The sequence below is a fragment of the Mizuhopecten yessoensis genome, unplaced genomic scaffold, assembly GCF_002113885.1.
Source record: "Mizuhopecten yessoensis strain PY_sf001 unplaced genomic scaffold, ASM211388v2 scaffold10821, whole genome shotgun sequence".
In the NCBI taxonomy this organism is placed as follows: domain Eukaryota; kingdom Metazoa; phylum Mollusca; class Bivalvia; order Pectinida; family Pectinidae; genus Mizuhopecten; species Mizuhopecten yessoensis.
This window is the reverse complement of record NW_018408738.1, coordinates 1,469,654-1,495,648: the sequence shown is the minus strand read 5'-3', so window position 1 is coordinate 1,495,648 and position 25,995 is coordinate 1,469,654. Positions and strand designations below refer to the sequence as shown.

Sequence of the window (25,995 nt, the reverse complement as noted above, 5' to 3'; positions counted from 1 at the left end):
CGCCCGCCCGCCCACGTGATAACATAATACGTCCCCGTCTTCGACGGGCGTATAAAAAGTAACTCTTCAAGAAAAAACTAAACAACATCAAAGTTACAATCATGCATTACAATATACGACTACAAATACACAGTTAAACCACGTATAAGATTACAAGATAAATTTCGACACAAGTGTCTGGAGTAAAAAGCTGATAAACAAATGTTATCATAATAAAATATTCGAAACGACAACAGGAACTGAGAAGAAATATCCACTCCCTCACGAAAACAAGACGATAGCTGAGGGGTTGGTTTCTGCAGCCTTTGTGATATCTGACATGTTATTTCCTGTTAGCTACAAGAAAAGATTGTGTTCAGAAATAATTGGCATGCACAACGACAAAGAAGTACTGTACTACATGTTTGTGTCGTAATAAAGAATGAGTAATTCTGTTTTAGGGGTTTAGATCGACTTTCGTTAAAATGAAACCCCAAATGATGTAAAATTACTCTGAACACCCTAGTTTAGGTCCAAATATAGCTTTAACAAATTCTCAGGTCCCTGTGGTATTTACGTAATACATGGAAATACTGCACTAATTCCAATTGTAGGTGCGGGTCCATATGACTCAATACCTTGACAGCTACAGGGCGATAACTCTAGTTTCTTGCATAGGCAAAGTATTTACGTCAGTATTAAAGAATTTAAAAAAATAACGAGCGTACAGGCGGAATTTAGAAAAGTGTACCCCACAGTAGATCTTATTTTTATTCTACACTTTCCTATTATAACTTACATATCACTTATTGCGCATTTTAGCTGCAAGCTATCAGATATGTTCATATGTAATATCTGTTTAAAACAGGGAAACATCATCCCCATTTTTATTTGCTCTATATAAGGAAGAATGTTTAATGGAAAAAATATGTGAATTTGTTACACACGGTTGAATCAATCGGAATGTATGTGCGATTATTTGTTTTACTATATACAGATGATACTGCCCTGTCGGCAGCACCAGAAGGGCTACAACGTGCATGGTATGTTTTTGAACTATATCGTACAAACTGATAATTAATAGTTAACGCACAGAAAATTAAAATTTTGCTATTCTAGAAAAAGAAAAATACAACACAGTATAGGTTTTCGTTTGGTGATAACGAACTTGAAATACGGATTAACTTTACAAACTTAGGTGTTACTTACAACTATGATGGTAGCTTTACCAAAGAAAGAGAACGACAAATTTACCTTAAAAGGCTTTGTTTGCAGTGTATTGAAAAACAATAGAAATATAAAAATAATAGTTGGCATTTTAAATGGATACATTATGTCAAAAAAATACTTAGTAACTCGAGGCTGAATTATGTATGGATATATCAAGAAACTTGCAGTTGTAAGCATTTAAAAATATATATATATCGAAAACTAGGTTACACGACCAATTTATTCAAAAGTGGTTTAATCTAGTGATGTTACGACCTAGGTTACAACAACAGCTAGAGGACCCACTTACCTATTTTTCAAGAACATCTTGGCTAAAAAGAATACTTGAAATAACTTAAAAATAATTACAGAGAAATAATATGTTAATTTTGGATATCTTATCTAAAGTCCATGTCGAAACGGGGCGATGGACAGGCACTACACTAGAAATTAGAATCTGCCCTCTATGTACTGACAGTGTAGGGGATGCATTTCATTGTTTATACATCTGTAGTAATGATGTGGTAGCAGCACTAAGACAAACATTCATACCTTCTTACTATACATATCTACCTTCCTTAAAAACGAAAGGAATGTTCCAAATTTGTGATATTGATTTGCTTAGTAAAGTTTGTAGTTTTTTAGTAACACACTGTCAAACATTTTAATAATTCGTAACATCACGCTAATATGTCTGTGAGTAGTACTCATATATGTATTTCATTGACTAAATTATAAGATACCGTTACGGCAACCATAAGTGTAGTATATGTTGGTATACACGTACATGTGAAAACAACGGTACATAAAAGAATGAAAGACACTCGATCGAAAAATGTAATCTGCATTGATTATAAGTTGTATGTACTGTTTGCATATAAATTGTCATATGTACAGTATTATTTTCACCATTAATGTTTGTATACGTCTATCATATACCCGGGACCTGTTGTTCCACACATAGTGTGGCTGAGCTTGAAATCTTGAATAAATATACCTATCTTTTAAGTGGGACAAATACATATATTGCACAGGTAATTTACGCTCTCTGATACCTGGTTTAAAGAATAATTGTTACAACTAATACATTAAAGGCTACAAGCCTCCTTTATAAAACATTAAGTGTATATTTTAGCCACTCCGAACAGTTATCGAGGCTACGTTTGTGGTTATGCAAACACTATCTATTTTGATTACTATATTCATGCGCAAGAAAATAATGTCACAGTAAAAAAACATTTCTTTTTTGTTTAAAAATAAAACATTGCTCTGATGTCGGCCATTGTTCTGTGAATCAAGCATACGAAGTGTTATCAGTAACAATGGAATATATTACCTGTACCAGTCCAATATCTTTCGATCACAGTCCAGTATTAAAATAGCGGACTGTAAATATTGGACAATAAATTCAAACTTGAAAAAAAGATAATGGATAGTTTAAACTTTTAATGGGTATATTGATATTAAAACTATAGCTGGTTTTACTTTTACTTAAAACACAAGTAGCACTCATTACTTTGACCTTTTTGTACTTTATTTCTAGGAGTGTTTGGAATTTACATGTGACTGTACTATAGCCTATCTTGTAGTTGGTTTATAAAATGGACATTTTTTGGTTTCTTGTGACAGTTAAAGGTAAATACTAATTTATTTGAAATTTTAATATCAACCAACTGCAGATAAATTGACCATTATTTACCACCCGTGATTCATCTCCCGGTTTGAGTCAAATATGTATTATTTAAGAAATTATTTAGTTACAATTACAACAAACATTTAACAAGTGTAATTTGATACAATGAAACTGACTGAAAAAGTAGTAAGCACTTTGAATGCTGTAGGAGGACATGTGATACAATGAAACTTTTGTGCTTTATGCAGATTCATCTTGTTTCACTTTCATAAATAAAGTGCATTGTTGGAATTAACGTGATGCTATGATTGGATTTTATCATATATTAATAATAAATCACCTAATATTTAATTAAGATTTTTTTTGTTATTATATAGATATATTATATTTAAGCTGTCCGTATGTATGATTATTTTAATACGCCCGTGATGATACTTTCTAAACAGAAGAAAGACACTTTCGTCTATTAGTTTCTTGTCTTTGATTTTGTTTCAATGTTTGGCCTACATCATTGTGCTGGCGTTTAGGATGACTCCCATAGGGTTCAGTAGACGGGGAGGGGCATATGAGATAGAATCGTTGTACTATTGGATAAGTAACAAGCCCTCCTCATTTTGTGGTCACGCCCCGTACTTTGGAGAGTATCAGTACCTCAGTCTTGCCGCCATTGTCCCCCCTCCCCCCAACACTTCACCTATGATAATACGTATCTCTTCATTTATGACTGTTTCTGATATTATGATAAACCAGTCTGGTCCTATCACGTTGTTATGATTATATTGTACCACTTGTAGCGTCTTAAGAGCATAATTATTATCTATAGAGACGGAACACAAAGTTCCTGTGTCATATGACTGTGTTTCATCAGCATTTCAAGTACAACTTGTAACGACGTCTAATGAAATAAAATAAAAACATGTACCACATGTAAATACACAGTGTATTATTCCGAATTGAATTTGATAACATCAAGAATCGAGGAGACACCAAAGTATAACGAAAGACAACATAAAAGCACGCACAGGAGAATCTTATGAAAGGAAGTGAAGGCTTTTATTGGTGTCATGATATTACCTGTCAAAATCCTGGACCAGTGATAACGTATCTAACTATGGCAGAACGTAGCATGTATTCAACGCAGATTCAATTCTACTTGTTAGAAAACCTCAAATATTTGTTTGGTCAATTGCCAAACGCAACATAACGCAATTTGATAAAGTTTAAAGTGATGTGTAATGGGGAAAATTAAGAGAAACTAGCATTACATTTCTCTTGTACAAGACGAAATCCTGTATACACTTATCCAATCATCGTATATTCCTATGGTCGTTTTAATTGAACAAATGCAATTACATTAACATGTAGTCAGTGCGTTGAAAGATATTTCTTCATACACACATTGACATTCGACTTTCTGACAACGAGTACATGCCTGTCAACATATACTGAAGCCTAACTGAACCTCACTGTTCCTCTGTTCCCACTGAATACCAAAGTCTATACCACGAACAGTAAGATGCCAACATGCTGTTAAAGAAACAATTGAAATATTTTCATTCATCTGCTATACATAGATCTCGATCTGCAATGTAGCGTGACTTAATGGATGGACATATACATCAGAATAGGACAGTGAAGAAGAAGTTTGCGACACAACTATACAGAGACGTATATACTGCATACTATATGGCTTTATATGTCTCTGAACTATATAAGCAGGAGAACTACAAAGCTATGTGGTGGGTGATTTGTGTCACCTTGCCTCTTCGTTATTTCGCGTTATAGGAGGCGAAGGAATAGATGGGATTGCTAAATGCCAGTGACGAACATGTACTCAGTGGTACGGACAAATCGCCTCGTGTATTTAACACAAATAATATGGAAAAATATACTAATGGCAAAAAACTGCCTTTGATTTAAAACTGAATCTGGCCAAGTACCAGTTACATGCTTTCGTTTATACATCAACGACATATTAAAACAGCACTTTCCACACTTGGTCATGTCTTGTAACACCGATTTGTTTCATTATACTTTTAATGCACCGTCCAAAATGATTGAATTCAATGGGCTAACACATATTATTTTAATTGGAAATAGGAGAGTAAGCGCCCAAATGGAATAAGGCGACCGTTCAAGGAAGTTTTATCTAGAAATAACTTACGTACATAAGCGCAAATTGTTTACACTTAAGTGAAAAATTTACAATAACGGCAAAATTCCGAAAATTAAAAAAAAGAAGATTTGCCATCATATTTAAAACTTTCCATATAATGTATCTTACGCATGCAAGCCTACATAATGACAAAAGCACAAAATATCGTTATGTAATTGAAACTTAGTATTTTGAAATGCAGCCCTTAAATTGCATGATTTGAAAACAGGCTATATAACTTTATTAGGGTTAAGAAGGTACATGTATGTAATTGTGTAGAAGTCATACTTCAAAATGGCGGAGTAATTAATTAAAACTTAGGACGATATGTACAACGTTCATATCAACCAGTTAAAAGAACAGTTATGAAATGAAGTAACATTTTAAGAATATAGATTACCACAGATACGTGATTGATGACATCAAAGTACGGGTCGTTCACACGTAAGTATTCTACTGGTCTTTAATTGACATACTTTACAGAAACGCATATATAGAGAAATGAGAGTGATTTAATAGTGCTTTAGAAAAATAATCTATAATGAAGCCTTTTTGTGTTCAATGTCATGATCCTAGTTCCAACTATGGGATTTCAGTGTTGTTGGCTTTATTATATCGACGTTGAGTTAATTGTCTGTCCTGTTGTATTGACATTGTGTTATAAAGATCCCCCCCCAACTTACTAGACTATGGCAAATATATATATATTTTTAATATATAGTTCTGTATCTAAGCTGTAGTATATAAGAACTGCTTAAACTATGAGCTCAAAAGAAGTAAATAGGGAACTTACCGAAAATGCAAGCCACCTCATAACTAATACATATAGACCATGCGTTTGTATAAATTGAGTCAGAGGATATGATCACGTGGACAATATACGCACTTACGTTCTATATTTCCACCCCTTTGTGGTAAAAGCATGCACATCAACTACAAATACATATGATGTCATTCAAATAATATCAATGCACTTTACGTATTGTATAACAATACATCCTATATGAATACTTTTTCTATTGATGTTTCACGTGGCTACCGAATCTACTCAGAATACATCCTCGTCATACATATTTCGTATCACATCCGGCATTAAAACACTTAGTCTATGAAATCGAAATAGTGTCTGAAACAAATCCGCTTCACTGGGCAAAAAGTGAATCACACTTTTTTCACCAAGGTTCACGTCTGGGAACCAACCCTCATAATGTAAGACGTGAATACAAGTATATAATGTAACATCAGAAATGAGTCATTATAACGACATCGTCCCACACAATTAAAAACCTTTTGTAATTATTTTTAACATAAATGTGTGTGTGTGTGCGTGTTTGTGAGGGTGCATTGTTGATGTTGTGTGTGTGTGTGTGTGTGGATGGATGGAGGTATATTTACTTACACAAAGTGGAATGTACTGTTAGAATATTTCAGTATTACTTGCAAACTAAATGATTCGTTATGTACCAAACCAATTTTAATATTAATAGTTTATTATCTGCTATTTTTTGAAATATACCTCCAGGAAGAGGAATTGCTGAGGCCTTGCCTGTTGCCCAATTCCCTTTGAATTTGATTGATTTAATAAAAAAAAATGAAATGAACAATCTACAACATTTTTTTTTATCATTTGTTGAAAACATCTAAAAAAAAAAGCTTCTATGATATTCGATGAGCGATATGATGCAAGAGCCGTAGCCCATATTAACCTGATGCCTTGTTTATAATCAAATTCGACACTTCACAAGAATTTTGTTGACAACATTTTACTGAACTTTTGCTCTGAAAGTTTCCAAACCAAGCAATGATCTCTTACTACCATTCTTAGTGCCAATGTGGATTTACTTTACTCTTCCATATCTCTGATAAAAGGAATGAATTCGTTCTCTTATAAAAAGAGCTTTCTCTCTAAGAAACGCGAATGGCGATATAGATATACATCCCACGCCAACCCTTCCTACGTTTTCAGTTGCCTCCATCTGAATTTTGAATGCTTCAAAAATGACAAATTACATCATTGATGAATCATCAAGTAAAACTGAATTATTTGAACTCTCATTTGATGAGATCAAATGACTGTGACATGTCGTGTGCTGCCATACTAACTGGTTTATTATATTTCCTCTTTGATGAAGTAAACCGCATAGTTTGATAGAGATGTGGTAACAAGTATGGCAGACATACAAGACTATGTATCTGCATTTGAAAAATAAATAAATCTTAAAACAACAAGGTCGTATGTCCCGGACAAACTTCTAGTCCCCCTAGAACCGGTCAGGAACGAATAAGGCATCAGTATTGTACTTGTAACGTGTTTGAATTCCAGGAACCTCTACTGTACAGGATAATATTGGTTTTCCCCGGAAGTGCAGTTACACGGAAGTAAATTTTATAACAGAAGTTAATGGCTACACTGTGTCCGAACAGGAAACGATAATCCTCGATTTGTACAGGTAATAAGGTATAATCTGATAGGCAACATTGTCATTAACTGATATTAGCAGATACTAACTAATGTAAGAGTGTATATGTGTGTGTAGGGTTACAAGGACAGGAGGTGTGGGATCATTATAAACACAGGTTGACGTATTTGCCAATTTGTATATAAACAACACTACAGTAAGTTTCGTTAAACTTATATGTAACACAGTTCGAAATGTCAAATTAATGATATATCGATATACCTGTATGTTTCAGATGAATCAATAATAACTTAAGTTTTTATGCATGACATCAGTATCTATATATGTCAGTATTTATATATACTTATCTATACGACGAAAATGACGTCATAACAAAACTTAAATTGTATGCTAAAACGAAACTAGAAATAGAATAATCAGTACAAACTTAAAGTGTCTAAATCAACATCCTCAGATATTCACAAGCATTACTCACCCAAAATATATATTAAATTGGTAAATTTCAGTAGATACAAAAATAAATATAAAATAGCTGTTGTATGTTGTATTTACCCTAGGTTCTTCGTGATACAGAGACTGGTCAAGTCATGCTTTATTGAATTATCGTGACGTAGTACACAATACCAGGGACAGTACAATCAGTACATACCGTTAGAGTCTGTTTCATAGTAGACTCGCCTATAGTCTGTATCATATAACTATGTATAAATGGCTAACGCTACAATAGCGTTTGCTAATACATACATAATTTCTAACTGATAACAATTTTATTAGAAATAACATTATTAACACCCTCTGGCAATGACGTTAAGTCCTGACACAAAAAACTAAAAATAGTAATAACAGTTTACCTTTGGTTCTCTTCCAAACAGAGGTTATGCAATTGATGTATAACTCGGGTATCGAAATAGTTTTCTGCGCCAATATAATCCGTTATCTATACCTTTGGTACCGGTACTGTAAGGTACATAGATACCTAATCTGTCTGACTGGTCGCTTAGGAATGCGGCAGATATAAAATTGATGTAATTTCAACAATCGAAAGCAGGAAACCCCCGCCCACTTCTCATTATGTATTAGCATTTTTCTCATTAAGTAGATGTTCATCATCTGTTTTTAAATGGATAGTGATTTTAAGAATGTCTAAGTTGTGATATCCCAGTTGATACTAACATACCAATAATCCCTTTTATTTTAGATTTTTTTTTCCATTTAAGAAGTTTACCAAACATGTTCGCGTAATACGACAGAATATTAAACAAACCTGAGAAAATGCTAAAAACAGAGAATACCGAAGCAATTAACAAAGGCCGTTTAAGTTTTTCTAACTATCGGATTTTAATTTCCATTATAAATTTGACTAATATGTACATATCTTTGATTTTTGGGTCAATTATTACCGCTAAGGAAGATTAGGGATCAGTTCTCATTTCTTTGTTATCGTCTGTGAAGCAGGTGTCATTAAATGTTTCTCATTTTTGAGATGTCTGCAATACAATCGCAATGGTATGATTGTCAGCGTTATTTAATAGGGTTTGAATTGTTTCAAAATCTAAATTTTGTTAATGAAATCTCTTTAGATATATTGTTATCTGTCATTCCGGATCTGTCTTCTCAACAAAATAATGATATTTTTCGTAACGTGCAAAAATTCATAAAGACCAGCAGTAGGTTTTAATTCGTAAGGCGTTTTATATTTCTTTACTCAATTTGTGAGACTGTTCAATGTTGTTCTTTCTCTTTTTCTTTCTCTTTTGTTTCTGTTGTTGTAATGCTACTATTATACATATTATTTGATACCCCGTTGTGCCATGTTTGTAAATCTGATGTATATATTTGAGGAAAGGGCGTAAATAATGTTGTAATAACTTGTGCCCAATCCTGTTGTCACTATTTTGGCAATACAATATGTTTAAACTCTTATTTAATAGGGTTGCGCGTGAACAACTAAATTAATTGTAAACGTTTCAAACGAGATAACTAATCACAAAATAGCGGAGAAATAAGCACTGTTTTGTACTTCACTCACTACACACAAATAGGGACATTTTTCATTCTACACAGGAGAAACCAGATACATACAAATTACTTTGGTTGACGAAGGCGGTAAACACCGCTATTCGAAGCGGATGTTTCGCCTACTTTGGAGGGACATCAATCTGTTCTAATAGGTCATTAAAGCGAGCTAAAAACTAGAGAGAGGAACTAACAGTAACCAATACGTAAATAAATTTTAACATGAGGTCAACATCTATTAAATTAGGCCAAGTATCTCTACATGGAGACGATTGAGAAAGTGAAAGGAAAATAAGACCATGTGTCGGAACGGCGAGCGTTCATCTTTGACGTACGCCACATTTTCCATGTAAGAGCCGGGGTCGTGACGGAGAAATCATCAAGTGGAACATTAATAAGCATGATACAAAACCGATAGCAAGGTAGCATGATAGCAACAACAAACTCAGACCTACAAACTCAGACCTAACAGCTAGATCTAAAAGTCCTGAATAGTGTCCTGTGTCGCTACCTTCCAGTCTAGCATGTCATCCCTGCATGTCATATATTTCAAAAGCGCAGGTACATTTTATTTCAATACGAATGCATGTTTGCCTGAACCGAAATATTAAATCTAAAAGCTCTGATGTCCGACAATAGGCTAACAGCAATTTCCCCTACTCTGTTAAGCTATATCTTAACCATGTAGGAAACTGTGTTTAGGTCACGAGTGACGATTTTAACACTCCCACACACATACACAGGTAGTCTTTGCTAATAGATACAGCATGACAACATCAACTCTACAAAATATGCATATCATCATAAGCTAACAATATTGAACGTTTAAGAACTGACGACATGCTATAAGACATAGATTTTCCTCACAAATGGCAATATCAAATCTAACACACATGGCGGAAATATGAAATCATTTTTTTTTGTATTAAATTAATGACAATTTCTCCAAAACTAAAGGAGATAAGTTGAATGTTGAGTTGCTGGTGTGTACTTTTCTATGGGGTGCTAATTCATTTCTTCAGCATCCGTATATTTGAATAATCATGATTGCCACATAAAAACTACACAATTATAAATTTGATTTATTGCATTGATCATTTCAATTAAGCTGTAATATTTGTACCAAAACAGTCACCTTATCATCTCAATATGGGTGATACTAAACAATACGCTATACATAAGATGGACACTGCCAGCGCGTGGGGGACCTATTTTATGAGGGATCAGTTACAGAACATTGTTATGTAAATGTATCACGTGGAGGAAACACTATGAAGTACTCTAAATTATATCAAAATATTAGTTTAATGTTTTATCACTTTGTATTTTAAAGCAACGAAATATTTGTATAATGACAGATATAGATGAAACTTTTTTAACTGAAATGATAAAAATGATGTAATAACTATTTATATCTTTTCGTTTGCTACCTTTTATGGCATTAATGTTTATTGTACCATTGGTTTTGTATTACAGATAGTTTTTGTTGTAACGGGTAAACTCCATTTTGAGGTAATTACGTGAAGACCACATGGAAGAGAGTACTCCAAATATGGAAGGAGTAAGTGATACATGGGAATTCGACAACAATGTCAAATACCTTGAGCAAGAGAGGTATGAAGGAACGGTAAATCTGGAAAGGCATGCAGCAGACAGCTGGGAACCGCCAGAAAATGGATCTGACTTCAGTGGTTCGTTACAAAATCCTTCCGTCGAACACGATGTTTACGACGGGGTTTCAATCGGATATAATGCTGGAGAAAGAGACACTGACTGCCGTAAAAGAGACAGAGGTGGGGATCCTGAAGCTGACCCAGATGTTTTAATACATCCTTCACTAAGTTTTGGATCATATCCAGCTGTTTCATTGGACGAAACTCTCCTAGTCGATCAAGTGGACCGTTTAAACAATGCACCGACTTATTCCGATGGAATCGGCGCACAGGATCGACGGCTGGATACTTGCAATCGGGAAAAGTGGATTAAGACTGGGGATCAATTCCAAGGAACAGAACCTAGAAAATGGTCCTTCGAGAATAGAAGCCTTTCATTCCGGAGTGACGAATCGGGAGGTGTCCTTGGGGATTCTTCTTCACCGACAGCAGTTATTTTAAAGAACTTACTGGTTGCAATGATGCAACCACAACAGTCTAACAAGACTATATCGACATCAGTATATACCATTATCAACACTGAAGTCTTGGATAAAAAACGCAAGACCTGGCAAAATGAGGAATAAGTCAATGTGATAAAGCAGATAGCAACATCCGCCGAGTCGGAACCTGGGTCACCAATGGTCTTTGTGTTTGCTTGTCTTCTATTTGGACTAAAGTGCTTTCACAGCATCCTGACAAATATGCTGTGGATTGAGCGGAAACCTCTGCCAAAACAGACGGGTCTACCGTATCATTGTCTGTCTATGACAAAAGGACTGATGCCTTGCAGTCGGAAGGAGTCAATTGTCGCATTATACGAGTCAGTAATATCTCCAGCCCCGTCCGTACTGCCGGTATACATGATGGAATTTCATGGAAAGGATACTGATATGCTGCATGTCAATCAGCAGAGGCCCAACATTCAAGTCAGCGAAGCTGTAAATGTGGTCCCTCTTCCCAGTCTGCCTGATCGTACCGATGTAGCCTATGTAAGCGATGAATCTGAATCTCCCGATCCTGCAGAGGAAACCCCCCAATGGAAGTTCCAACATGTAGAAACGTCGCTGTCAAGTGACCGTGAATATGGGTGTTCTGATTTATCTTCATTTCAAACGTCACGGGGAAACATTCACTTTACAGGGAATGAAAAACCTTCAGGAAACACGGTGTCCCTACACAGTTCCACCAAAATGCAAAAAGGAAAGCTGATTTATGGAACCAGCTCAGATTATATATCAAATTTTCTTAGTCAGCGAAGAACACCAGCTAGGATGAGGGGAGTGCTGCGACATCCGGTGAGTAATAAACGTGATTATGGAGGGGTTCTCCAAAAAGTGGGGGCTTGTTTTTTTTATTTATGCTCAAACTTTAACACACATTCAAATTTAATTTGTATTTAAAGAAAATATTAAGAAATACAGATACATATTCACATTTCTATTAATGCAATTCAACAGAGATGCAAGAGAGAAATGTTACCTGATAACACTTTACTAATCACCGATAAACTTATATTATATCATCAATATCCACTCAGACTAGATATTACCCTAACACAATGCTGTTTTATGAAATATAAAAAAGTGATCAAACGCCGTAATTTGTATAAGAAAATGCAATATATGTGCAAAGATTATGGAGTAAGATACAATAAACCATTGTTTATCAGAGCAGGTGCGTGAAGTTGTGTATTGAGGTCAATCTGATTTCATTGTTTGATCTTTGTAGATTTTACAGAATATGTCAACGGAAGAAGGATTTCAAAGGGACGTACATTATGAGAGGTGGAAAGACGTCGCTGAAGATGAGTTTGGGAGAATGATGGTGTGCCGTGGAAGGGACAACCACACTGTGTTTACATTTTTCATGATAGAAGTAAGTAAAACAAATCTCAAAGACTTTTTTGTTTTTTATATAGTTGTCATCCATTATCTTACATCGAAAATTTTAGTGAAATGGTAACAACTTTATCTCCAAACTCTCATGTACACAGAACGTCCGTTCATACGCTGTATGAATACTGAAACAGAAACTGATCGGGATACTGTCATGCGTTTGGATGGTATGTTCAAACCTACCTGCTTGTCAATCGGAAAACCTCGGATGAATTCACTACGCTCCATCATGACCTCGGCTGTAATTGGTACAGGAATATGTACCAAATCGATATATTTGATAACAAATGAACATAAAAAAAAATATATATAAAAAAATATTAACTGTTTTGTATTGTTGCCTTATCAAACACATAGTTAAACAGATTACCCCTTCCCATTCTAACCCCCAGAAATCACCCTGTGCAAATCTTTAATATGAAGATATTAAAAAAAGGTTAATGTTTTTAGACATTGATGCATCTTTTAGACGGGTAAGAACTCCAGAATGCAATGAACAGTTTTAAAGGTGCCTTTATATATATATATATATTTTTATATATTTTCAACAAAAACATTTATTCTGATATCGATAGTCCTTAACTTACTTTATTTTATTACTTCAAATATTTCTTTAGTTAAAGAGATAACCGTTAATGTTTTGATATAAGACTTCACACCTATATAATTCTAAATCTGATTTTGTGATTTGTTACAAGTTCTGTGATTTTTTAAAAGCTGCACATGTGACACAAAAAAACAGCAGTTAATATCAGAATGAACGGCTGTTTTTGTCCATGAGACAACTTTTAAATCCCGAACCCCCATTGTGTGACAGTACGAGTTGTCTCCCCTTACATACAAAACAAACTCGAAAATATTGCTACATGTTTATTTTTAGAATATCCTAATATATTAATTATTTTATCTAATTATTTGGAAATATTAACAAATTTAGGAGAGAAATATTTTGTATCATTTTCACAACAGAGACGCTCACGCTCACATGTATCGTCTGCTGTATTTCAATCGGACAGGTGACATTAATGCGAAAATGTTTGGTATTTCGCCGTTTTAATGCCCAAAATAGGCCAGTCCAGTGATGAAGACGGCTTGGAAGATGAAATGAATTTGATTTTGGCGAATTTATTAGAGCAAAAACTACAAATCTGACTATGGAAAGTCTATGACTATGGAAACGGCCGCTCGTGTGGTGTGTAAGTAATTTTTTTCCCGTTCATACTTGCATGAACATTGGAAAAATCCAAATTCAATCCATATGTAGGACATATATGATAAAAAATATGACAATCAATGATATTTTGAGGACAAATCAATTATGTATTCTTTGATTAAAATAATTTCACAGACATAAGTAAATCCATTGATATTTTCTATTTCTGTTTTTGTTAACGTAGCGGAATTCAAATTGGTTTCGAGATGAGGAACTTCTGTTCTACCTTAAGTGTGATGGGAAGGTGCAAATTGTTCCCGAGTTACTAGGAGTTATTGAAGAGGATGGTTATGTCAAGATGATGTTCCCGTTCACACCAGGTAAGTTGACTTGTTAGTAATAGAATAACAAGAACCAGACAACATCTGTTAAAATTTATCAATATCGGTTTGTCAAAACTGTTTCCTGTTATTTTATTCATCCAGCAGTCATCATTGCAATAGGAAAAGCATAAATGCATCACATTTTCTACCAGAAAAAAAGGTAATGTTTTCCCCCTCTGTTTTATACTGCTTGTTATAGATATCGGAAATATGGCCGTCAACGTTTCCTTCATAATGCTTTACTATCGAAAAAGTAACACCCATTCAAGTACAGTATGGGCGACTTAACGAAACTAAACTTAACTATCACCATCTTCAGTAGATGACAGCGCAAAAGCTAGATAATAAGTAAAACCACACACATGTGTTAACTAACATCTTTGGTAGGGATATATTCTATGATGTTTTAGTTGTAGTGAAATATGTTCAACATAGCTATCGTGGGTGATCAAAGGTATCAATATCGTAGGTACCTGTAAATGGACATTTCTATATTGTTTTGAATAGAAATATAGCAATCATTTAACGTATTTTAGTTATTTCTTTTTTCAATAAGGACGAATTTTTTATTTTTGTTAGAAGGTGCTGTTTGTTAAAAACGGGGACAATCCTTAAATTATAAATATAATGAATGAAGGGTATTTTGCACTTTGTCATACCAGTATGCAGTAAACATCCAATATGCTATATATCAATATATAGCATGCCCATTTCTTTGGTACATGTTGTTCCAAAGTACGTTACCCTGTGGTAGTAAAAGTGTTTCCTTATTCCAACTTAAGAATATTCTAATACAGAGTTGTGTACGCTGTATGACTGTTAACAATAATTAATGAATACTTCGCCTTTGCATTATAAGAATATCATATACGATAGAATAGTCACATGCCGATGTATGTTTACCGTATGCATTCTTATAGTTTATCGAATTTGATGTTTATAAAGTTAATTTGAAGCTCGCTTGATGTAACCATACTGAATTTGTTGATAGTAAAAATGTATGATACAGATATTGTATATATTGTATTCAATTTTATTCAACTATTTTGTACAATGCGGACAAAGGAAATTTATGGTAAATATGACAATGTGATTATAATGTTGGTGAGCATTATGTGGTTTCCTTCCGAGTTTTATATATTAAGGTCCTGCATGCCCATTTCTTTAGTGCATGCTTTTCCAAAGTAAGCTACTCTGTTTATGGTTAAGTGGTTGGTTATCAATTGCATTTTTCTTTGTTTAATTTCACTTTTCTTCTGATTTTTGCTTGCCATTGTTTTGGTTTCACATGCTTATTCACAAGACAAAAAATAATGCTCATCAACACGAAACAAATAAGAAAACTTAATTCTTGCATGTATACTATTTAAATCACTTTATTACACTATTATACAACGATCTATCTAAGAAATAACTTAGACCATCCAACCATCAATTAAATATTCTAACAGGAAATGTAACATATGCACTTGTTTTATAATCATCTCTTAGATTTCTTGGTACGTTTCGTTAAGGAACTATATCGGTTATAACAACAAATACATCTAAATACTTGATTTTGCAATATATTGTCGAGTTCAGCTTGATTTTGGTGTAATTATATAGTTATTATTTCTATAATGTCAGATACTTATTACGACTAATACTATGACCTACATCAACCACTGGTCACTTTTGACGATTCATTACTAGACACAAATGTCCAATTATTGCAAATATAATTATATGTTTTTACTGTACACTTATGCAGACACATTTTGATTTCACGAGTTGTAAAGTGTGATCTGCTTTGTAAACAGGACATGAGGTGTTGTCGACCGTGGTGGAAGCTGGGAGGCACTTATGTAATAGGAAAGGTCTGCTGCGGTTCCTGGAACAGTTGGTCCGAGGGATAGAGAAGCTTCATGCGAACGGAGTGACTTTGGGAGTAATAAATGGTATGGTGCATGAAGAGGATGTATTCACCATACCGAAATGATTATCTTTAATGTTCTGTATCATTTTCATTCATAAAATGCGTAACCATTTCAGAAGAAATATTAATCGTTTTATCCGTCTTACAATTTGTATGCAATTGCTATAAGATAGAAGGAATTATTTCTCAAACAAACAGTTATTTTAAGCGCTTCAAAGACGTACAAAACATGTATTGATAGCTGTTTTTCACTGCAGATCGCATGGTTCTGTTGGACGCAGAACTAGGCAGTACCGGTATTCATCTCTTCCCGTGGAGATCAGTGAGAACGACAGAACACACCAACAAGAAATCGACCAATCAGCCTTTACGTGGTAAGACGATTCAATAGGAATTTCGTATCATTTTACATTTCCTATTCGTCTGCAGTTTTGACAGACGGAGGGCGCGCGCCGGTGGCCGGTTGGCTAAGGTGTCTGACTGTCTACGGTCCCTAGCCCTCCTACGCTGGGTCGATCGACAGATGCCTACGTGGGGCAGTCGCAAGGCACTTGCCGCTATTTGGTGGTTTTCTCCGGTACTCCGGTTTGCCTCCACCATCAAAACCTGGCACGTCCTTAAATGTCCATAGATGTTTATAGGACGTTAATAAGAAGAAGAAAAAAAGAAGAAAAAGAATCCACCTCTGCAATACATTTTACAGAGATAATTATGTCGTATTTGTTACGGTATTAAATCTCATGATGTACCAACATTTACAGACATTGCAGCATGATTGTTTTCACCACCAATGCATCCAATAAATAAATGATGTGCATTATCATTAGAATACATGTGTACATCAATTAAGGATTGAATCTTGCTTTGGTCGATTTCATGGGGTGATGAACTGTGAATTCGTTTCAAGACCAACTCAATTCATTACCCCATGAAAACGACCCAAGCAAGATTCAAACCTTATATTTCAATCAACATGTGTTTTTTCAATAATGGTGTTTGGAAATTCCATTCTGATAGTTTGTCCTAGGATTTGGAGCTTGTGCAAGTCTACGTATTGACGTAATGTAAAAAGGTATAGAACGTCATTTAAGGACCAACATACAGCATGATGGTGTACGTTGATAGTTAAATACAGCCAAATGATTTAGAAACAAAACACGAAACCATATTTTAAGCCGCTATATTTTAAGGTTCTACATCTTCTGAAATGTGAAGCTGCACTAACTGAATGTCGAGTTAGACAGGATATGACAGTTGGCTGTTCGACGGCATTTCATATAAGACGTGTCCACGTGGATCTACGTTGTTTTCGATTTGCACTGGGCGTTCATAGGCCTACTGACGCAAGAGGCAGAATGGATAGCTTGAGAAAGAATTTCTAGGCCAATACATGACTTGTCGCTACCACTAGCAACCATGAGCTGATAATATTTTGCTGATTGGTTGTATTTTGGTTGATTGTACAATTTCTTGTGTAAAATCTCATCAAGTGCATGGTATCTTCTTTGTTCAAACATGTCAACAGTTATCTCCCTTCGCAAAAATATACGCACAGGCAATATTAATCTGGTCAAATTTATCGGCAAATGAAACAGGTAACATTTGGTAATTGCATTGAGTACAACTTGAGTAAGAATTAAAATATTTGTTTATAAACATTATAAAATTAGTGAACATGTTACTTTTTGAAGTTAACATTGTACAAATGCCTTCAAGCAGGAGCTGATCCATTAACGCGGGCTGGGAAGGAGGACAAAGCCACAGATATGTTAAGCCTCGGTCAACTACTACAAAGGATACTGTCAAGACTCCAGGTAAGATGCTTAAACAATGGGAATCATGTCAGAGTGCAAAAAGAGCAGTAACGTAAATGTGCATCCATACATTTAGAGATGCCTAATTTAATAAGTTAAAACAAACACAACTTATGTCCGACTTCTATACCGAATCTTTTGCTATATTTCAAACCGGAGGTAAAAGTTTTTGTATAAGAAAACAAACGTTTTGTTACTTGTAACAAAGTAGACCTTTCCAGACTTAAATAAAATATGCTGATAAATGTTAGGGGCTTGTACGGTACCATAGTATGGTACCGTAGGCTTGTAGGATATGCTGTATGAAATACTTATTTAAGGGTTGAATCCTGCTTTGGTCGATTTCATGGGGTGATGAATTGAGTTGGCAGTACAAATACACAGGCATGGTTAATCTGGTCAAATTCATCGGCAAATGAAACAGGTTACATTTGGTTAGTTGAATTGAGTCCAACTTGAGTAGGAATTGAAATATAAGTAGTTGGGTCTGACTATGGGGCCATCACTGGATGGACAGTGACCACCATGACTTACTAGCGGGAAAGTATAGCGAATGTGTTGTTTTGGTGGGAGAATTATTATCTTTTAATTTACCGTTAATTAGGGCCTGACTAATCAACTAACGGACAGTGACTCCTCAAAATAAAGGGTTCCCGATATAATGAACAGAAATATATCCCTCAGTTAATACTGGTGTATGTGGTTAAGTGAATTTTGGATAACAGAAACACAAATGCCTGCATCTGCACAAACAAAGATCGCTACAAATTGACTGATATGTTTGGTGTTGACCAGAACAGAGATGCACACCTAAGCTAAATTGGAACATGGGATTACGTGGACATTGGGGATAAATACGAAGCAGTACGGTAATAAATTAGTATGTAGTAAAGGAAAAAGTGTTTTTACAATGTTTTGAGCAGCGTTTAACAGATAATTTCATTCCAAAGCGGAACGAATTTGTCGAAAATTCATCAAAATGTTTTTTGTACAGGTTTTTGATAGATAGTTTTACGCTCCAGCATTATTTGACAGAGTCTACCTTACATTAATTTCTAAATTTCGACTGTCGTCGCATCAGTTATGCAGTGAAGCAGGCAGATATTCTAATACCCCAAGGGTTAATATAATTTGTAATTATTGTGATCAACACTCAGTAGAGGACGAATTTCATTATGTTGTAACATGTCCGGTTTATGCAGATTTACGTATGAAATACTAAAAAAATATTACTGAAACAGACCGTCTTCATTTAAACTGGTGCAGTTGCTTGCAATACATAATAGAAAAGAACTATTCAATCTCGGTAAATACCTGCAATTAAGTCTACTTGTACGGTCAATATTTCAAAATTAGTATATTGTACAATTATTAACTTATTTAAAGTTTATGAACGTGTAGAATAGGTTCGTCTACTAACGTACAGGATATAGACTATCCTTCTCTCGGTGTACCACAGGTGATTATAGAATGTGCTTTTCTATGTGTTGTCCATTTGTAATTAAGCCTTACAATACGGTCAAGTTACCGAAATGGTAAGATACCTTATTTTAAATAAATGTCTGTATAAATGTTGTAACAATATGCCTATGAGCCGCAAGGCTTAAAGCTAATAAACGATACAATACAATACGGTACGAGTGAGGGTACGGTCTTAGCCCGAGGGAATATGTCTTTGATACAGCTTTCCTTACTTAGCTTAAAGATTTGAGACATTGACTGAAAGATTTGAGACACAACACGAACTGAAGATAGATGAGATGTTGTTACCACCTGTACATGTACTTGAAATGTGACTGTGATTTGAATCTATAAATAAACGATGGCTGCTACCAACTATTTCGTGTGTTTACGCCTACTGTGTCACATATTTGGAGTACTTCATTGTTGCAAAGCTGGCATGTAAGTCTTCCATCTGTTAAGTTTACATTATATCGACTAAAGAAGACATACTAACGTCATTTCAGTTCGACAATAAACTCGAAATGATTGACATGTGTTTCCATAGTGTAACTAATTAACTCCCGTCGCGTTAAGAATTACATCAGGAAACGTTGTTAATTGTTAACGACAAAGTGTTGCAAATATTACGGAACAATCATAACAGGTGCCAAACGTGTTGACAGGACAAATCATATGGGTATTCATTACACATTGTATGTTTCTTGAAGGGTAATCTCCCTTGGACAGTATATGTAAACTACACATGTCTAACTATGAATTCAAAATAATGACTAGAAACATTGATAGACTAGTACTCTATCAATAGTGAATGATTACCTATCAATTGCACACTAATTACACAATCATTGCCTCATAATTGCACAATTCACTAGCAATCACTGAACCAACTTAACAATTGTACACAACTATTGCGAATGACTAGCTAGCCACATAACTACTGTGTTATGCGCTATACCTGTTAACTACATCAAAAGCTGTTCACAGTAATATCAAACATCAAGTATTTTAATACTTGTTATTCATAAATCAGTTTCACAACAGTCATTAATATTTTCGAAATTTGATATAGCACTGAAATTGAACATATTCGTGTCATAATCTGCAGACTTTATTTATAATTAAAGAATCACAACTATAGTTATTCTTTTTATAATTTTTGCAAAGATTGATAATACAACCAAACATTGTTGTATTGAATCAACTCTCGTCTAAACACATGGGCGTAGCCTTATTGAACTTCCTCAAAGGAATATGGGAAAGTAGCGGGAGAGGCATACTATCAAGGCCAAACTACAGCCCAAACTGATTTATCTATAAAAAAGATGTCTACAACTCAGAACCTTACACTATCGAAGTTAAAATATCTGAATATTTACTACAATAAAATAAAAATGTATTTGTTCTAGACATCGTGATTTCAACCCCGTGTTGGGTACTCACCGTAATCAATCACCATTATAACCTCTCTACAGCATTATTTTGGCCAAACAACGAGGGAAATAATGCTTTAGACAACTCTACTACATCAAGATGCAAAGAAGGGGATGCAAATACATAATCGAGTAAAGACTTACCTCAAATAGACTAAACTAAAACTAAAATCAGACGGAGGTCGAGCAATAGTTCCGGTTTTTCAGATTTACAGACATACTTCTCTTGAATCACAAATCTTCTAATTATGCAGTACATGTAAGGTAACTCGGAAGTTTAAAAAAACTATTGACCCCATCCCCCATTTCCCCATTAAATTCTAAACATTCACATAAGGCAGAACACATTATAACGGATTCCACATGTGGTGACTGGACAACTCATATCAGGTTCCACATATGTAGATAGGATAAATCATAACGAGATCCACATGTGGTGAGGGGACAAATGATAACGGGTAACAAATATAGTGATAGGACAAATCATAACGAGATCCACATGTGGTGAGGGGACACATGATAACGGGTAACAAATATAGTGATAGGACAAATCATAACGAGATCCACATGTGTTGAGGGGACAAATCATACCGGGTTTCACATGTGGTGGAGGAAATCCTTTTATTTTGTAACACCTGTTTTTTTTTATCTTGGGTTTGTTATGGGGTTGTCGAATATTTCATTTTGTTTTGGTACCCTGTTGTTGTCTTAGTTCAGGAGTTTTATGCACCTTCCCATTCCTCAAACGGTAATGTTAACCAATTTGGATTTCCGCCTTTTGACCCCTAGCATCCCTGAGGGTCCTAGAAGGAGGGACATTGCTGTATGGTGCGGTGTAGTTTATTTGCATACTGAATCAAATACAATTCTGAGGGTGTAATCACATGTGTGTGTGTGCTACGTTCAACTATCAAAGTATAACCACGCCGATTTGTATTTGTCTGTAAAACCATCTATACATATATTTTCAATTGAATCCGTATACTAGGAAATCAGTTCTAACGTATTATAACGTACTATAATTACTATATTATGGCGATAGCATACACTATTAATATCACCATTTGTCTTTAAAGGATCCAAGCCCATTGGCTACTCATCTGCTGGTACAGCTACTGGAACCAGACAAGGAAGTGAGGATCACGGCATCTGGAGCCTCAAAACACCGTCTGTTTGAACATAGGCGTGAGTATCCCTTTATCTCTCCTCATCTTGTTTATGATTCGCTATTAGGTATGTATCACAGCTCCAGCATCTGTTACCAGACCCGGACGAATTCCTGTAAGTGTCAGTGTCTTATCAAGTGTCCATCTGACAATTATAAGAACATTCCCATCTTACTTTTCTTGAAATCCAATGTATACTGAAGGTTTCAAATCGGCACTACTATTGTTTTTTATTTTGTTTATTTATCCCATCCACTACGATAAATTGATATATTGGGATAACGTTTCAATAAATCGAACACATGTTTTTTTTTTTTTTTTTTTTTTGAAAGGTTGCCTCTCTTTTGATTTGAATATAGTGTAGAATTGTTTAATTGTTACGCTATTCTCGTTATTCTCGAAATGCTGTCACTCCATTAAATGGCGTTTATTATCAAATTTGTTTACATCGGCGTTTGGCGGCTTTCCCTTTAGAATCGGAACGATTTATGTGTCTTATTCGTTTTTATTGTATTTTGAAGCGTTGCCGCTCCATTTATTTGAATGTGATACGAATGCTTTTTTGGGGTTCTTTCTTTGGCCGTTGAAAAGCTACCCTGCTTGTTTTGGCATGCTCCATGATATTACTATAATCATGGTTTTTGTTTCGATGACAGGCTGCTTCGCCATTAGTTGGAATGCTCTAAACAATACTTAAATCAAGTTTCGTTGTCTTTAAAAAGCTAATTAGGCATTGGTATGAATCTTGGTATGAATTTAAATAAATCGTTAATTATATCGCTGAGTTGCTGCCTCCATTTGATTTCCTTTGTGATTGTTTAGCTGTTTTATTTTATTGTCTTTGAAAGGATGCCTCTCCATCGAATGCGGTGAAGATGCTCCGATTATTTGAACTGGACTGGAAAACGAGCAACAGATACGTACATACGTCTTTTACGTTTGATGGAAATCAGTTTAGTTTTATTATAACAGGAGCCAGAAGACGAGTTATAAAGCCCTCGTGAAATATATCCATACACGCAATGTAATCTGAAACGTCAGATGTGAGGTATGGTTTTTCTTACATAATGGTAATCCTTCTTTATATGGACAGTTCATTTTTTCCACCAAAATATTTCTCATCGCTGATGTTCAAATTGTTTCTAGTAAGCTTCAATCAAACAACAGTGGCAGCACAAACGGACGTCAAGGACGGAATAATGATGTAACTTCTGAAGAACGTGAAAACAGAACTCTAAAATAGTTTCAGCTTCTACTACGGTAATACATCCTCCTGTTTTATTACTGTGTGAAATATATAACTTTATTTTGCATGAACTGAAAACTGGCTCTATAACTAGAGTATATAAGTATTTAAAAACTAATGCTTATTAATATAGTACAAGTACCTGATCCAAATATCATATCACTTATTATATCATTTATATATTACCTGTTATACCATTAATTTGTCACTTTTATCACTGAAATATGTACAGATACATTAAAGTACTTTGATCATTTAAATTTATATTCACATTCTGCATTATGAGCTTTGTTCACTTAAACTTCATATATCTACCATTAAAAAAACTATTGTTGCATATGGTAGTTATACCAAAGATGGTTCCCCGCTAGTTGCCGGTATTTTGAAACATTTTTGATACGCATTGCTAGTCGTAATGCATGGAAATAAGTATACAAATGTATCACAATGACGTTTTGAGGCCACTTCATATGTTATTGATACAATTCAAAATCACAATAAACTCTACGCTATTCCGTTTTTGCGTATTGCAGAGTTATCTTCTCTTGGGAGCAGGTATTGATTGTTACATCATTGGTATGTGTGAGAAAATGACGTCGTTTTCTCAAAAATTGATGACGTTATTCTCACAAACAAGTGACGTAACAATCAATCCCTTCTCCCAAGAGAAGATAACTCTGCAATACGCAAAGACGGAATACAGGTGTACATCATGTAATCTATGCTTCCACGTTTACAGTAAGCAAACATCTAGAATAGTATTCACTATTTCATTATTCTAACTGATAATGTTCAAAAGTTCTTCCAATATTGGTATTGATGTAACAATCATAGCTTCCATTATTTTAAAATCGATACATAGGAATAAACTCACCCTTGTTATATAAATATCTGACATATCGCCGACAATGAGCGGGAATATATCTCTAAACTTTCTGTAGGTTCGTTTATATGTACATACAGTTGTAGATACAAAACTGTATAAATGATGTAAAAATTATTTCAGAAACGTATCTCTAACTTATATATCAATTACTGATGGTTTTGCTTTTTTTTGTGTGTGTGTTTTTTCTTTTAAAACATATCGATACAATTCATGTTTTGTTTTGTTTATATTTTGTTGTAAATGATTGATCGTCAATATTCTCCGTCTTGATATTCCATTTGCTCTCCGAAAACTTAAACCAAAATTATTAGCTACATCTGTAACACAATCTTGTCAAAGACGAAATGATGACCGCTCGTTGTCATTTGTTGGTTTGATTAACTGATAACAAAAGCTGAGTTCTTCCAAAAACGGAGTTCTGGCTGATAGAGAAATTCTGTGTAGTACATTGTATACATTTTTTTTATCATATAATGTACTGTGTTATCCAGTGAATATACCCATGCCATATTTTTTTGCGTATTAACCCATGTAATAAGACCTATCAGCCCAGTGATTGGTTTGACGTTTCAATTGTTTCAATTGTGACGTTTCGCCTAGGACAAGTACATGTCGTCACAGACTTACGCTTTGGAGTCAAAATGGCGTTTTCTTTTTCATTTTTACATTACGAGGTTGCATGAAAATGGTCGCTTTACACAATGAATGCCACAAATCTTGATTATGAGATAAAAAGGATTTTACGCTCGTTTTCATTTCATAGGAAATTTATGAAACTCTTCACGAATTCTTTATTTAAGCTCGCCAGAGGCTAGCTAAATTAAAAACATTCTTAGACTCATTTCATAAATTTCATATGAAATGGAAACTCATGTAAGATCCTATATATATATAGGATGTAACTGTATACAAACTGTATCAATTGTGGACTTTGGTTAAGGTGAACATGTGGTTATTTACATTAGAATATGCAATATTGACCGCGAAGAAGTCTTTAGTTGTTATTACAATGCAATGTAATGTAAAAACCAAAAATCGCCAGAGTAAATAAATACTGTATTTAGAAAGCAATATTAAAACGTTATAGTTGTAGTGACACCTTAAACTGAATAATGACCTTCTATTTCTAAAAAATATAAACATCAAGTTAAGAAACAAGTTATGGACCTCCACGTTATTGTGCTCCAACTGATAAACATATAGGGCAAATGTATCATCTAATCTGTATTATAAACATCTCAATACGAGTCACAGTTTGCAGTTTGTGTAACATCCTATTATAGGTGCTGTGTGAGCTATATGTCAATTTGTTAATAAAAAAATCATTAAAAACTTTAATTCAGCAGAGATATAAATTAGGTTATATCATATGTGCAAATATAATTTTGATTTTGACTAATCAGAATGCTAAATTCAGCCTTAGGTGAAGTGACTACAAATACACGGTTGTTTTCGTGTATCTTTGCTGAAGCAACTGATGATTCACTGAACTAAAACAATTATAGATATGATGTTTAAAACATTCTTACCGAATAATAGCAGAAATATTTAAAATTGCATTACGTATCCTACTCCA

At 34.5% G+C, this 25,995-nt stretch overlaps 1 protein-coding gene across 3 annotated transcripts; it reads left to right on the top strand.

Annotated features, from left to right (window-relative positions):
• Positions 1 to 7,321: 7,321 nt before the first annotated feature.
• LOC110462689 lies at positions 7,322 to 23,325 on the top strand. 3 transcript variants are annotated; one of them, XM_021516785.1, is made up of 9 exons: positions 7,322 to 7,426; positions 10,889 to 12,362; positions 12,796 to 12,942; positions 14,360 to 14,495; positions 16,298 to 16,435; positions 16,671 to 16,787; positions 18,133 to 18,227; positions 22,198 to 22,306; positions 23,136 to 23,325. In XM_021516785.1, the coding sequence occupies exons 2-9, from the start codon at positions 11,706 to 11,708 to the stop codon at positions 23,177 to 23,179; spliced, it is 1,443 nt and encodes a 480-aa protein (XP_021372460.1). In that variant the 5' UTR covers positions 7,322 to 7,426; positions 10,889 to 11,705; the 3' UTR covers positions 23,180 to 23,325. The 3 variants fall into 3 exon arrangements, with proteins under 3 accessions (XP_021372460.1, XP_021372458.1, XP_021372459.1); XM_021516783.1 differs by having other exon boundaries at positions 18,130 to 18,227; XM_021516784.1 differs by having other exon boundaries at positions 7,324 to 7,434; positions 18,130 to 18,227.
• Positions 23,326 to 25,995: the final 2,670 nt, after the last annotated feature.

Excerpts from the sequence above, each read along its gene's own strand:
- LOC110462689 (XM_021516783.1), top strand. The coding sequence starts at position 11,706 with ATGGTCTTTGTGTTTGCTTGTCTTCTATTTGGACTAAAGTGCTTTCAC. Across the intron at positions 12,363-12,795 it reads GGGGAGTGCTGCGACATCCG|ATTTTACAGAATATGTCAAC; the intron begins GTGAGTAATAAA and ends TGATCTTTGTAG. Across the intron at positions 16,436-16,670 it reads GACTTTGGGAGTAATAAATG|ATCGCATGGTTCTGTTGGAC; the intron begins GTATGGTGCATG and ends TTTTCACTGCAG.